We start from the raw sequence: 13,859 nt of genomic DNA, 5'->3' as shown, positions 1-13,859 counted from the left end.
AGCTCTTCCAGGATATCAATTGAATTCATGATGAGAAATATCATCCTTGCCCTCGATGATTTGTGTTATCATTGATCACCTTACTGCCTTCCCTCGAACACAAACTTGTTTGTGTTTTGTGTTATACCTTGAGTTCCTTGTTATCAAGCATTTGATCTTCTTTACCTTGGAGTATTACCATCTTTTATGTCAGGAATGTCGTGAGAATTTCATCACCTCTTAAAAATTCTTGGTATTGTGATACTTCTCACCAGCACCATTCTTTCTTGGTCCCAATGTTGATTCTAACCGGAATACCAACAAGTGCACGGTGTTGCTTGTATTCTGTACTCCTAGCAACCCTATTGCATTGGAGTTAATGGTCGACAGATCATTCTTAGACTATTGGATAATGAATCACCATTCTAACCTTGATCGTGCTACCTAAGCCCATATTTCGGGTGCACCTTTCAACCAATGTTTAACTGTGCATGTTTTCCTCGAGCATACCTCATTACATCATTTGTTCTGACAAATTTATCTCCTTGTTCGCAATAATTGTGGAAATCCACCTTTTTGGAAATCTCGAGGATTGCCGCTGACTGCATCAGCTACCCCCTCATCCTCTCCTTATTTTAAATGATGAACTCTTGTGTCGGAACTCGCTCCCATAGTTAATTCCCGAGAATCTTACATTGTCATCTCATCAATTTGTGTTGCACCTTTTCTTCTCAGGTATCCTAAGTCTGAGGTATCCTGACACCAATCAGATCTGAATCTCGGTCATATATGATGGTTGGAACTTATTCCCAAGAGTTATAATATTGGTCTTTAACCCAATAAGGTGATGTCATCCTAGCACACCTGATCGGAGGACCTATTGTTGTCAGTTTCCTATTTAGCAAGGTTAAACATTCTCCCATGAGGAAATCGTAAGACTTATTCTATATGTTGTTCCTGATGAATCCTTTGTGTAACCAAGTTCGATTCTTGCTTGAAGACCATGTCAATGCTATCCCGAAGCATGCCTGTGGTACTCCGATTTTCAATAAGAACATTTGAACCACAACGCTAAACTTTTCTTTATCAATTATCCAAACACCGCTGTATGGGTAAAGTCATGAAATTTCTCTCCCCTTACCTAGAGAGTTCTCTACCTTCTATCCGGTCTTGGATATCATACTCTGCTTGTTCTTGGGAAGGACATACCCCTGAAATATGTGTTTAAACACATTTTTCCTTTCCATGTTCTATTTAATCTGATAATCACATTTTCCTTTCCATTGTTCTATTTAACCTTCTTGAGGTTTATATGATCTAAGCGGTAATACGTCACTGCTTTTATAAGCACCTCAGTGTACAACTCTGTCAGTAAGACCCTGTTACTATTGTTGTTGACATTCCGGTAACCATCGATGGACGAGAACTTTGCCTATTGGTCCGCCTCGTTCAACGAGTAGGAAGATGGTTCTCTTCGTTCCCCGCCCTTGGTAACGACGTTGTTGCCGACATAACTGGTAGGCTACCCTCTGACATGCCTTGCTATCTAGACCATGCAAGATGTCACCGCTCCTCCTACTTTCAACCCACATGGTGGGCCCATAACCCACAGGTCCCAGGATCGAAACCTGACTCTCCTGTACACCCCAGCTCCTAAAGGCTATTCCTCATGCTTGGCTTCGTATGTAATTCACAAGCCACCTTTCAAGAAATCATCAATTCTGGTATCAGACATAATACTTATTCCCGCTACTCTAAAACCCTTTCACACTCTGTTTTAGGCCACGAACGATTGGCTAGCCACTTGAAACTTCTTACCGCACCTTCTTGATCGGCTCTCGATGTGTTCCATTTGACCAATTCGAGAGTTACTCATGTGATCATTCATGGGATAAACCCCAGATGATTTCCCATGATAGCATACTATCGTTGTCAGGCTGCCCCTTTCTTATTGTTAAGTACGATGGAGTTCACCAAGAAAGGCTGATGACTTTTCGTGATAACACGAAGCTAAGGAATGACGACATCAACGGAAGCGGTCAACTTCTTCGAGAAGAGCAACCGCAACCGAGAAGATCCATTAGAATCTCGTAACCTAATCTCTTCCCCCTTACTCCCGCTACTAAATCTCGGGACGAGATTTCTTGTAGTGGAGGAGTTTTGTAACGCCCGGATAATCATGCTACAGTAATCCCGTGTTAATGATGCCATGTCACATCGGTTATTGCTGATAATCTCGCGTTAGTTCGAAACGGATTCAAATTCAAAATTTGAATTAAAGTTAAAACAATTAAAGTTTTCAAAAGTCAAAACAAAAATGTTCGTTGTGTTGAAAATATTCAATAAGAAATTTTGATGAATTAACCAACCTCATTTGAATTATTAAAATGCCCTTAACAAATTAATATGTGGTCCAACAACACATAACTTGGCCATTTTGAAATCTAAAATAATTATCCTTTTCCAAATATTCTACAGACTTGTGTGTGGCTCAACAATATTGCCCTGGATTTTTGTGCGAAGTTTCCCCTTCGACTAAATTCATTTGGTCACTTAATTAAAATGAAGAGTAATAAAGAAATAAAGAAAACGAGAAAAGACTAGCTAAAGGAAAATAGAAAAGAGGAGGACCTACTCTACTGGAAGTTTTGTCCCATCTAGCACCATAGCAGGCCCAGCCCACGCAGGCCTCCTTTTCCCTCCAGCTACAGGAGGCGGAGAGATCGTGGCGTGCATCCATGGCGCCTTGGCCATGGATGACCTCCACATCGCCCTCCCCACGACCTATATAGATGTCGACCGAAACCCTAGAGCACTCCCTTCCTTTCCCCCCTCAATCCCCCTTCGCTCCCTACCTCTACTGCTCGAATTCGAGCTCGGAAGATCCGCGGTCACTGCTGCCTCGCCCTTGATTGACGCGTCCACCTGCCTCCCCGACGGGCGGGAGCACATCCGGGAGTTTCGCCGTGCTCATCCGCATCTGTTCCGGGCATCAGAGTAAGTAGGGGCGCCACGTAGCCGTCGCCATCCCCGGTCTTCTCCGCCACGGTCATCATCGTCCACCGTCGACCCCCACCGTTCTGGTCCACCCCTACCCTCTCCGACCTTGTCCCCGGCTCCGCTGTGAGCCCCTCCTCCAGATCCCCACTTACCCTTCCCGTTCCACCGTCGTTTAGCCGCCGCCCCCCGCACTTCGGCTTCCGTGGCCGGACCGCCGGAGCTCCGCGTCCGCTAGCCCTGCCTACGCACCTTCCTTGCCTAGGCCGTGCTTTGGCCGTGTGTGCCCGCGTCACGCGCGCCCTGGTCTAGCGCCACGCCGGTGCCCGCCTATGTGAGCCGCCGCACCGCCCGACCTTGCTGCCCCGTCGTCTGTCGCCTCCCTGCGTGCGTGCTGCCGATGCTCTTGGCGCGAGCTGCTGCTGCTAAACGCTATTGCTGCTCCCGGCCCTGACTCCTACTCTAGATGCACTGCTACCTGCTGCTTCTGCTACTACCCGGTACTGCTGCTGCGCCGCCAGCCGCCCCGCTCGATGCTGCCCGCCGCGCCTGCTTCGGCCACCACCGCGCGCAACGCCGAACCCCGCGCTACTCGCGGCCTCGTAGCCCGTCCGCTCCCGCCGGCTTGCCGCGCTCGCCAGGGCCGCCGCCACCCGGGGCCTCCCCTTGCTCCCCGCCCCCAGTCGCTGCTGGGCGAGGCCGCCGGTGCCCTGTGCTCGCGCGAGCCAAGCCGGCCTTTCCCTGTTGTCTTAGCGCTAACAGCCCCCACTCGGGTGGCTTCCGTAACCACTAGCGCCCGCCCCGCTATGGCCCCCTGGGCCTATGGCAGGCGGGGCCCATGGCCCAGAATATGTTTTTTTAAATAATAGTAATTAAAAAACATTTAAAATATTAATTAATTATCTTAACTAATTCTGTTTAATAAACTAATTAACTAGTTAATTAACTAAACAGTGTATGACAAGGGGCCCCACTAAACCGTTGACTAGTCAAACGTGGACCAGTCAACTGCTGACTGGCCCCACCTGTCAGCCTCATGCACATTCTGGCTGGGTACACTTTTGGGTACCCATGGCCATTTTACTATTTAATTCGATTTATTAATTAAATCCAGGAATTCCAGGATATTGTTAAAATTTTAAAAAATCATATAAAATAAACCGTAACTCGGATGAAAAAGTTTTATACATGAAAGTTGCTCAGAACAATGAGACGAGTCCGAATACTCAGCCCGTTCGTCCTCCACACATCCCTAGCATAGCGAACACACAACTTTCTCCCTTCGATTCATCTGTCCAAAAATGCAAAACACCGGGGATACTATCCCAGATGTTTTCCCCCTTCACCGGTATCACCTATCCCTATGTTACGTCACCCCTAGCACAACGTATTTCTGCATCTTGCTTTGTGTTACATTTGATTGCTCTGTTATTTATTGTGTTCCCCCTCCGTTACTTATTTTCGGTAGACTCCGAGACCGCTACCGATGTCCGTGTTTTCGACTACATCGAAGATGACCCCTCCTTCTTGCCAGAGCAACCAGGCAAGCCCCCCCTTGATCACCAGATATCGCCTATTCTTCTCTATACTGCTTGCATTACATTAGTGTAGCATGTTACTGCTTTCAGTTAATCCTATACTGCTGCATAGCCTGTCCTTGCTACTACTATTGTTACCTTTACCTGCTATCCTACTGCTTAGTATAGGATGCTAGTGTTCCATCAGTGGTCCTACACTCTTGTCCGTTTGCCAAGCTATACTACTGGGCCGTGATCACTTCGGGAGGTGATCACAGGCATATACTATATACTTACACTGTTACATTACCGGTGATACTGTTTGGAGATGGGAGCTGAAGGGGCAGGTGGCTCCATCCAGGTAGTGGTGGGCCTGAGTTCCCGATGGCCCCCGGCTGTTACTTTGTGGCTGAGCGACAGGGGAGGTTGAGACCACCTAGGAGAGAGGTGGGCCTGGCCCTGGTCGGCGTTCACGAATACTTAACACTCTTAACGAGATCTTGGTATTTGATCTGAGTCTGGCTACTGCCTATACGCACTAACCATCTACGCGGGGACAGTTATGGCCACTCGACGTCGTGGTATCAGCCGAAGCCTTCGTGACGTCAGCGACTGAGTGGCGCACGCCGGGTTGGACCGCGTAACGCAACTTCCTTTGTAATGGAGGTTGCTAGGTCTGCTCTCCGGCCGCGTATGCAATGTGCAGGTGTGCAATGGGCGATGGGCCCAGACCCCTGCGCCATAGGATTTAGACCGGCGTGCTAACCCCTCTGTTGTGCCTAGGTAGGGCTGCGACGTGTTGATCTTCCGAGGCTGGGCATGACCCAGAAAAGTGTGTCCAGACAAAGGGGATCGAGCATGTTGGGAAATGTGGTGCACCCCTACAGGGAAGTTAATCTATTCGAATAGCCGTGATCTTCGGTAATAGGATGACTTGGAGTTGTACCTTGACCTTATGACAACTAGAACCGGATACTTATTAAAACACACGCTTCCAAGTGCCAGATACAACTGGTGATCGCTCTCTCACAAGGCGACGAGGGGAGGATCATCGGTTAGGGTTATGCTATGCGATGCTACTTGGTGAACTTACCATCTACTCTCTTCTACATGCTGCAAGACGGAGGTGGCCAGAAGCATAGTCTTCGATAAGAGTAGCTATCCCCCTCTTATTCCGGCATTCTGCAGTTCAGTCCACATATGATACCCTTATTCCACTTGATACTAATGCATACATATGTAGTGTAGCTCCTTGCTTGCGAGTATTTTGGATGAGTACTCACGGTTGCTTTGCTCCCTCTTTTCCCCCTTTCTATACTCGTTTTGCTGCGACCAGATGTTGGAGCCCAGGAGCCAGACGCCACCGTCGACGACGACTACTACTAATCGAGAGGTGCCTACTACTACGTGCAGCCCGCTGACGACGACCAGAAGTAGTTTAGGAGGATCCCAGGCAGGAGGCCTGCGCCTCTTTCGATCTGTATCCCGGTTTGTGCTAGCCTTCTTAAGGCATACTTGTTTAACCTATGTCTGTACTCAGATATTGTTGCTTCCGCTGACTCGTCTATGATCGAGCTATTGTATTCGAGCCCTCGAGGCCCCTGGCTTGTAATATGATGCTTGTATGACTTGTTTTATTTGTAGAGTTGTGTTGTGATATCTTCCCGTGAGTCCCTGATCTTGATCATACACATTTGCGTGTATGATTAGTGTACGATTGAATCGGGGGCGTCACAACTTCGGCTTGACGAAGCAGGAGGAGGGAGGAGAATGGACGCCGCCTCGTTGATGACGAGGGCACAGCCGCGGGTGTGCCGCCCGAGCGGTCTCCCGTGGCTTCGGCTTGACGGGAAGGAGCGCCAGTGGTCCGGAGGAGTGGGAACCCGACGACGAGGAGGACACCGACTCGATTTGCCGCAGTGTCAAGGTGCTGCCGCCGCGACGAGAGAAGGAGGGGGCGCCGGGTACTCCTAGCGCGGTGAGTTACCGGCCTCGATGTGCTCAAGGACGGCTTCGAGCGTGCGGCCGGGGACACCCCACCATTGGCCTCTCAGAGTTGAGGCGGCCGCGGGGCTCGACGCTGTTCGTGGAGGCGAGCCGCTCTTCGTGTTGGCGGTCGAACTACGCCATCCACAGTGTGTGGCTGTCGGAGGCGTACCTCGGCTGGTTCAGCGCGTGCTTCGGCAGCGACGACCGGATGCGCGTGATCCCGGCGTGCCGATCAGCACCGGTGGGCACCGGAGACACTGGGATGCCGTCGGGGCTGAGCCTCCAGGAGCTCGGCATCCGCATGTCCGGTGGTCCGCCTTGTAGAGGAGGCGGGCTTCGTCCTTGTGCAGGTGGCGGCGGCCGAAACCATTGGCCGCCGCTCCGTCATCGGGGTAGCGCTCGGCCATGGTTTTGAGACGGGGAGAAAGGGAAAAAGGGCGTCGTCGGCAAGAGGGGGAGAGGGGCTGTGGCGAGGAAGTGTGCGGCCACCGGCGACGGAGGGGCGGCTTTTATAGCCGCGGGTGGGCGGCGAGCGGGTGGCAGCCGTGTGTATGCGTGGCGGGAGGGGGCGAGGCGTGCGTTGTCGCGCCTTCACTGCGTCGCCCGTGAGGAATCAATGGAAGGCTGACCGGCGACATCTTTCGCATTGATTCCCCGCGGGAAACCGTGGCAATGAGAACGACAAACGCGCCTAGTCGCTGACTCGGCGGGCCCACAAGAATTCGTGCGAAAACCGTTTCCCCGGCGCCTCCGAGTGCCCCAGCGTGCCGGGTTCGGCCTGGATTTGCCGACGCCAAATTTGGTCTTAACCGGTGAAAAATAGGTTTTTGAGAACGCAACGGGGCTGCTTTTTTTATATCGGCAATAAAAAAATGCCTTGGAAGAGCCTATCGGGGACACGAGTGAAGATGCTCTAAGACCTGTACGTACCTAAATATGCTAGCGTCGTACGGCCGGCGACGTTGCATTACTTAGCTTGGATGTGGTGTTTGATTAATTTGAACACTACGTACGAATCGACCCAACAATGCATGTGTAAATACGTCACCACAACTTCACCAGCATTAAGATACCCTCTCTGTCTCATAATATAAGAATGTTTTTTACACTACACTAGTATAAAAAGTGTTTTTATATTATGGGATGGAGGGAGTAACTTTCTGTTAATTTTGATTTTTTTAGTGAAATAAAAAATTGTTTCCAAATTTTTAAAAAGTTGGCAAATTAGAAAGGAATTAGAAAATTTGAAAAAAATGTTCACGAGTTCAAAAAAAGTTAGCGAATACAAAAAAAATGTTCGTGTAATTTTATAAAGTCCACAAATTTGGAAGATCATGAGTTTCAAAAATAACTAAAAACAGATATGAAAAAAACATGATTTTAAAATTTTAAATTTTGCAAGAAGCTCGAACATTTGATAAAGTTTGATGTCTCAAATTTTCAGATTTCTTCGACTCTGTTTGATCACGTTTTTCCAAAAAAGAATTGCAAACTTGGGTGTAGTACACCCGAGAGTAGAAAATCCAGTCTCGTTATATTTTTTTCACAATCTTCCATTACATATACTTTGATATTGTTGATATAGAGTTATCATATTTTTAATAGTTTAATGTGTGCATTCCTTATGCAGATGCCGGTAGTAATGAAGCTTCCATTTTCATTAAAACAATACACGAGTAAGATAAATAATGTTTTTGAACCGGGTAAACCCCTTTCCATTACTCAACATAGTGGAAATACAAATATTCAGCAGAGAACCAAGGGTAATGCAGCTAGACTGTATATATCATGAGTAATGAATAGAGAAATTGTGCACTTCAAATAACGGACAAGAGGTGCGCTTGATCAGCAAAGCAGCTAGCACGCCATTCCCATTTTTATTTATGTTTACCATTAATTTCCTCCCCATCGCCTTCACAAAAAGGAAAATCCTCACCATCACACACACTGCCGAATCAAGGTTCCTATTTCAAAAGCACAACATGCATGCATGAATGAATTAATAAGTAATGGTGCCTCGCCTTATCAGCGGGGGTGGGGTTTCGCACTTGACGTTGCGATTAAGCAATTGGTTCCACGTAGAGCAACGTGATCATCTCCTTGATCTCGTGCGAGGAAGTGAAGGCGTCGCCGCGCTTGTACATGTTATTCACCGTCCTCGCGAAGTTGACGACCGTCCGCGGCACAGCCAGCGGCTGCTGTTGCTCGGTCGGCGCGACGCAGTGTCGCACCATGTCTTTCCACGAGTCCTCGACGAGGTCTTTGATCTTATCGCGGGCGTCCTGCACCATCACGCCGTGCTCTTCCATGTAGCACTGGATCGTAGAGGCGTAGTGGTCCCCGGTTTGCTCACGCTGCAGCAAGATTCAATGTTAGCTGGATGATCAATAGGCAACCAAGAAGAAGAAATGCATATACAATTACATGAAATTAAATGTGTAAAGAACTAAAGATAGACAATGACCTGGCTTGATACGATGTCATTGGAGAACCGTACAAACATATCAAACGTCTTGAAAGGTTGCGGATAGTTCAGAATCCACTCGAACGTGTCTGTTGTAGCTATGCCGCCTACTCCAGCAAATAATGAAGCAGACGCAAGTGTGAAGCCTCCACTGCTTCTGGCTGAAACCCCAAGATGTTCCTCCAGTGTTTTTGGCACATAATTTCCATCACGCCATTTTAGCTCCTCCGTGTATGCTTGAACTAATCGCTTCAACTGCATGGTAGGTTGAGTTGAATATGAACGCTTGTGAATTTAAAAGCCCCATTTTAGAATCTAGCTAGCTGGGCGTGCTGCTATAATCCCTTGTCTTAGAACACAATTGTAAAATTTATGAGCTCTAATAAATTTTAGCAGAATACTTGCCGTTTCTTCTAGATAGTGCACATGGTGTCTCTTCCCAGGTCCCAGTTCATTCTCAAATGAATGAAATGTCTTCAATAAATACAAGTAGAACCCCTTGATGTATGATGGAAGCAGTTCTGTTGCACTTTCATCCCACCTGCATTGTATAATATACAATATATTTATTAGAATCACTAGCACCAACTTAATTATACTTTGCTAGACATTGCAGCTCACTTTTCAAAAGCACTTACTCATCACAATTATTTCTGCGGTTGTAGAACCATTTTAGAAATTATGTTATTATAAATCAATAGGCTGTTACAGATTTTTTAATGGAGTTATTAAATATTTTCATGACTAATTAAACAACATTCCACAATGTGGCACGACAACCATGGATCTTATTGCTTATGACAAAAGCATTTCACATGGTAGTGAAATCTGTCTACAAATACGAGCAGTGATTATTCCATTAATATCTACTAGCTAGTTGAATGCCTTATAGTTAATTATGATTGATATATAGTTATTTGTAAAAATATATACATGTATGTTTCAAATATTGTTATATTTGGTATACCAAATGATGTATACCAACTTATAGATTCGAGTTTACGAAAAGTTGATAATTACTAGATTTGTAATTGTACCTTACATCTCAGTCCACCGAAATCCATCTTCTATTATATCAAAGAAGTTTAATTATGATGCATGTGCATGTCCTTAAAATGTTTATTGATGCTAAAAACCAGGAAATTTTGAACAGTAATGATAACTTTTAAGCAAACTAAAAACTAACTAGTGCTACTTAAGGGACCGTGACCTGTTGATTGCTTCGGCAAGTTGCATGCTCTCTTCGGTGGTACCATATGTGTCAAAGATATCATCTAGTATGGTCATAAATGCTGTCATCTTTGTAAGTATTATCCGTGAGTTACAATATTGAGGTTCATAACATGCTCCATTCATCCAAAAATACATTTCCACTATTCTATCTCTAGAAAATCCTAACTCTGATTCTTCATGGAGCTCCTTCCACCAACTGCAATGGCACACACATAATAAGTTTTCAGCTAATACTTTGTGAGAATCAAATGAAAACAAGGAACGCTAGGTCCGTGGGGACTTGAACCCAGGTGGCTGGGTTGTACATCTAGTTTCCTAATCAAGTGAGCTCGGATCACTTCTTTGCAGCCCTAATGAACCTTTTATTTGCAAGGAAAAGAGAGCAAAATATGATTAACTTACACTGTGATGTTGTTTAGCTCCTCACAATAAAGAAGTTGCAAAAGATTGAAATTCAATTTTGCGAAATCCAATATGGCTTCATTTTTTGTAGCACCATTATCATAAATATGGATGTAGCTTCTCATTTCTACTATGCGAGCCCTTCGGAAAAGTGGTGCTTCAAGGGCTAAAGATATTTCATTTGCTAGTGGTGATGATTGTTGTAATACGCCTTCTAGGTGGCTTGTTGTGAATATTACGGCCTCATCGAGCACCTGTTCTCCATGTGTCCTAAGGTATGCTGCATTATATAAGCTCAGAATACTTCTTGTATTGTCGAACATAAAATTCCCTTCATCGTCTTTGAAACAAAGGAATACATCTGCATGTGGAGTTGGTCTAGTGGTTAATACATATCAAGTATTTCTAAACTACATGTGCCATATATACATAGCGGATTACAATTTCCATCATATTCATATTTTGCCGCAATACTTGGATTATATAGTGATATCTACCATGTAAGTTTTATGCACATTTTTGTAATCCTAGTTTATATGCAGTACTAGTGTTTGTCCACTCGACACTATCTAGATTTATGTTTTAAAGATGATTTTTATTTTTAGCTTCCAGGCAAATATAGATAATGCAGACGCGGGTTTTTAGGTCTTTATTACACATCTAGATCTCAGATTTGCACCATATTAACTATTTATAATGTAAATTGACTAATTTTACTACATTTGTTCTCAGAATCAAGCCATCTGAATGTTCTGATTATTCAAAAAAGTGCTTTGATTATCATGGGGTAAGCATATATCTGCTATGCAAGTGAAGGATTAGTCGAGCAACAAAATAAGAGACAAAATTTAAATGATTGTAACACCTAAAGGTCATACCAATTGCATATATGCACCAAAATTACAAGCAACTTTGGCCTTACCAGCTGATACATCATATCCATTTGTCCGCAGAAGATAAAATCGGAGTGAAACTAAATGTAGATCTTCCTCGTTGTAACCAGACTTGTAGACATGGTGGAGCAGCTCGTTGATCTCGTTCTCATAGTAGATGTCCAGCCCGAGCCGTTGCAATGTCATTATAAGATCCAATAATTTTGGTAATTCATGTGTGCTATTTACGATATTCCTAACTTCTTCTCTCAGCACTTCAGCCTTTCCTTCCATGCATGCACGCTGCAATTTAAGGGTTAATGTTTATGATTAGTGGATCGACAGACCGATTGGTGGATCAAACATGCCAATTATACTGACATGCATGTGATGAGATGATGGATGGATAACATATTTCTTTGGAAAAATCTATATACCTAAGAGAGTGACACCCTTACCTATAATTATCTCAACATGCATGCTATCACGTCATCAAAATTATTGTAGCCGTTAGATTTACTAGCTAGAGCCACTAGCATCCATCCGATCTAAGCATGATAATCCTCAACATGCATTAGTGGATTTTATTAAATGGGCTTTAAATCACATTAGATTTAATCATGATATAATCCACTACCTATTTTTCCTAACCATGGAACCACGCCACCTCAGTAAGCCATGCCTGCAAGTTCTATGTTATATTTTTGTTTATCCATACAACGTTGCCATGCTACATATATACTCCCTCCGTTCCTAAATATAAGTCTTTGTAGGGATTCCACTAGATGGACTACATACGGAGCAAAATGAATAAATCTACACTTAAAATGCATCTATATACATCCGTATGTGGTTCATAGTGAAATCTCTACAAAGACTTATATTTAGAAACGGAGGGAGTAGTTGATTTTATTTATTTATTTTTATTTATAAATGGTACTCTCTCCGTCCGAAAAAACTTGTCCCAAGCTTGTCTATCAAATGGATGTATCTAGCACTAACTTGGTGCTACATACATCCATTTGAGGGACAAGTTTTTTTTTGATGGAGGGAGTACTCTTTTAACTACAATCTATTTTTCTCTCTTTTATACATGCTTTTGTTATATGCTTCATGTGTTTTAATGTTTTTAAAGTGTATATTAAGAAATACTCTTAATTTTCATTCGTTGTAGTTCTTTATGTAGCACCTAATAATGCATCTCTTTTAACAAGATTATCACAACAATTCCCGGGGTATCATCTAGTTATATATGTTTCTTGATCTTACTAAATAAAAGGTATAGTTTAAGCAGGAATGGGCATAGAATGAGTAATTAGTGAAATACGGAAAGATCACTGGATACTTTGCCAGAGTGTGTTTCTGTGTTGTTATTATCTGATTGTAATCATAATATCCTATTCATAAATGATGAAAATCTTGCAGAGGCCGGGGTACTCCCCTTTTCAAGAGAGAGAAATGATGAAAATCTTATTGCCTTGAAAAAAAGAAAAAAAAGGAATACGAAATGCTTTTCTTGTGGTCAGTAAAATTACCTGAGGGGCAGTAGGCGGTTGGTAAGTGAGGAAGAAACCACCCCAGAGGCTAGGGTGGAACGTAGGAGGTGGTACCGGAGCCTTTCGTGCTCGTCCGGTGTTGGAACGAGCAGGCGTTTCTGGCACCATCTTCTCGATGTCGATCGACCTGATCGAGCTGTTTTTGCAAGTCTCTTAATTCGATCGATGGAATGGATGAACGGGTGGCGACCGATATATGCCTCCTCTTTTTGCTGCGCCGGGTATTTATAGGCCACGATCAATAGGCGTACACGTATCAAACCATGCATGATATATTGACCATGCGTGGAAGTGTAGGACTATGCAGCAGGTAGGTTAGGCGCGTACGTGTAGCTAGCTAGTAGTGGATGCCTTGCATTTGTTTATTGACCATGGGCTGCCAAGAAGCACGTGTTCAACTGGTGACGGATGAAGAGCATGAAAACTTCAGCATTTTGTCTGTTTTTTTTTCATCTCCGTCCCACCTCATCGGTTTATTTTCACGTCACCCTCTCACACAACGAAAAAAAATCTGAACTTATCAGAATTTTTCATGCTAGCACAAGTTATTTAGTAATGTATTTATGTGAAAGAATCAATCACGATCAATCTCTAAAGATCAAATTGAAATTAATTAACCTGACCTTAAATCGCTCAATCACATTAATTAGGAAATAAATAATCGATTTTAAGAAAACATTGCTCAATCATCTTAATTAGGAAACAAATAATCGATTTTAAGAAAACATTGCTCAGTCACGTTAATTAAAAAACAAATAACCGATTTAAAAAAAATAATGTGTAAATCATAACAAAGAAATCTCATTACCAAATCATTTATAAACCTATAATTTGTAATGAAATATCTCTA

At 44.1% G+C, this 13,859-nt stretch overlaps 1 protein-coding gene across 1 annotated transcript; it reads right to left on the bottom strand.

Annotated features, from left to right (window-relative positions):
* Positions 1–8,327: 8,327 nt before the first annotated feature.
* On the bottom strand, positions 8,328–13,186 carry LOC125515981 (zingiberene synthase-like). The gene is made up of 7 exons (XM_048681461.1): positions 12,989–13,186; positions 11,504–11,756; positions 10,582–10,942; positions 10,157–10,375; positions 9,352–9,487; positions 8,947–9,201; positions 8,328–8,836 (listed from the first exon to the last, which is right to left on the bottom strand). The coding sequence occupies exons 1-7, from the start codon at positions 13,115–13,117 to the stop codon at positions 8,543–8,545; spliced, it is 1,647 nt and encodes a 548-aa protein (XP_048537418.1). The 5' UTR covers positions 13,118–13,186; the 3' UTR covers positions 8,328–8,542.
* Between the last annotated feature and the right edge of the window lie 673 nt (positions 13,187–13,859).

The sequence above is a fragment of the Triticum urartu genome, chromosome 6 (genome assembly GCF_003073215.2).
Source record: "Triticum urartu cultivar G1812 chromosome 6, Tu2.1, whole genome shotgun sequence".
Taxonomy (NCBI): Eukaryota; Viridiplantae; Streptophyta; class Magnoliopsida; order Poales; family Poaceae; genus Triticum; species Triticum urartu.
This window is presented reverse-complemented; position numbering and strand designations above follow the sequence as displayed.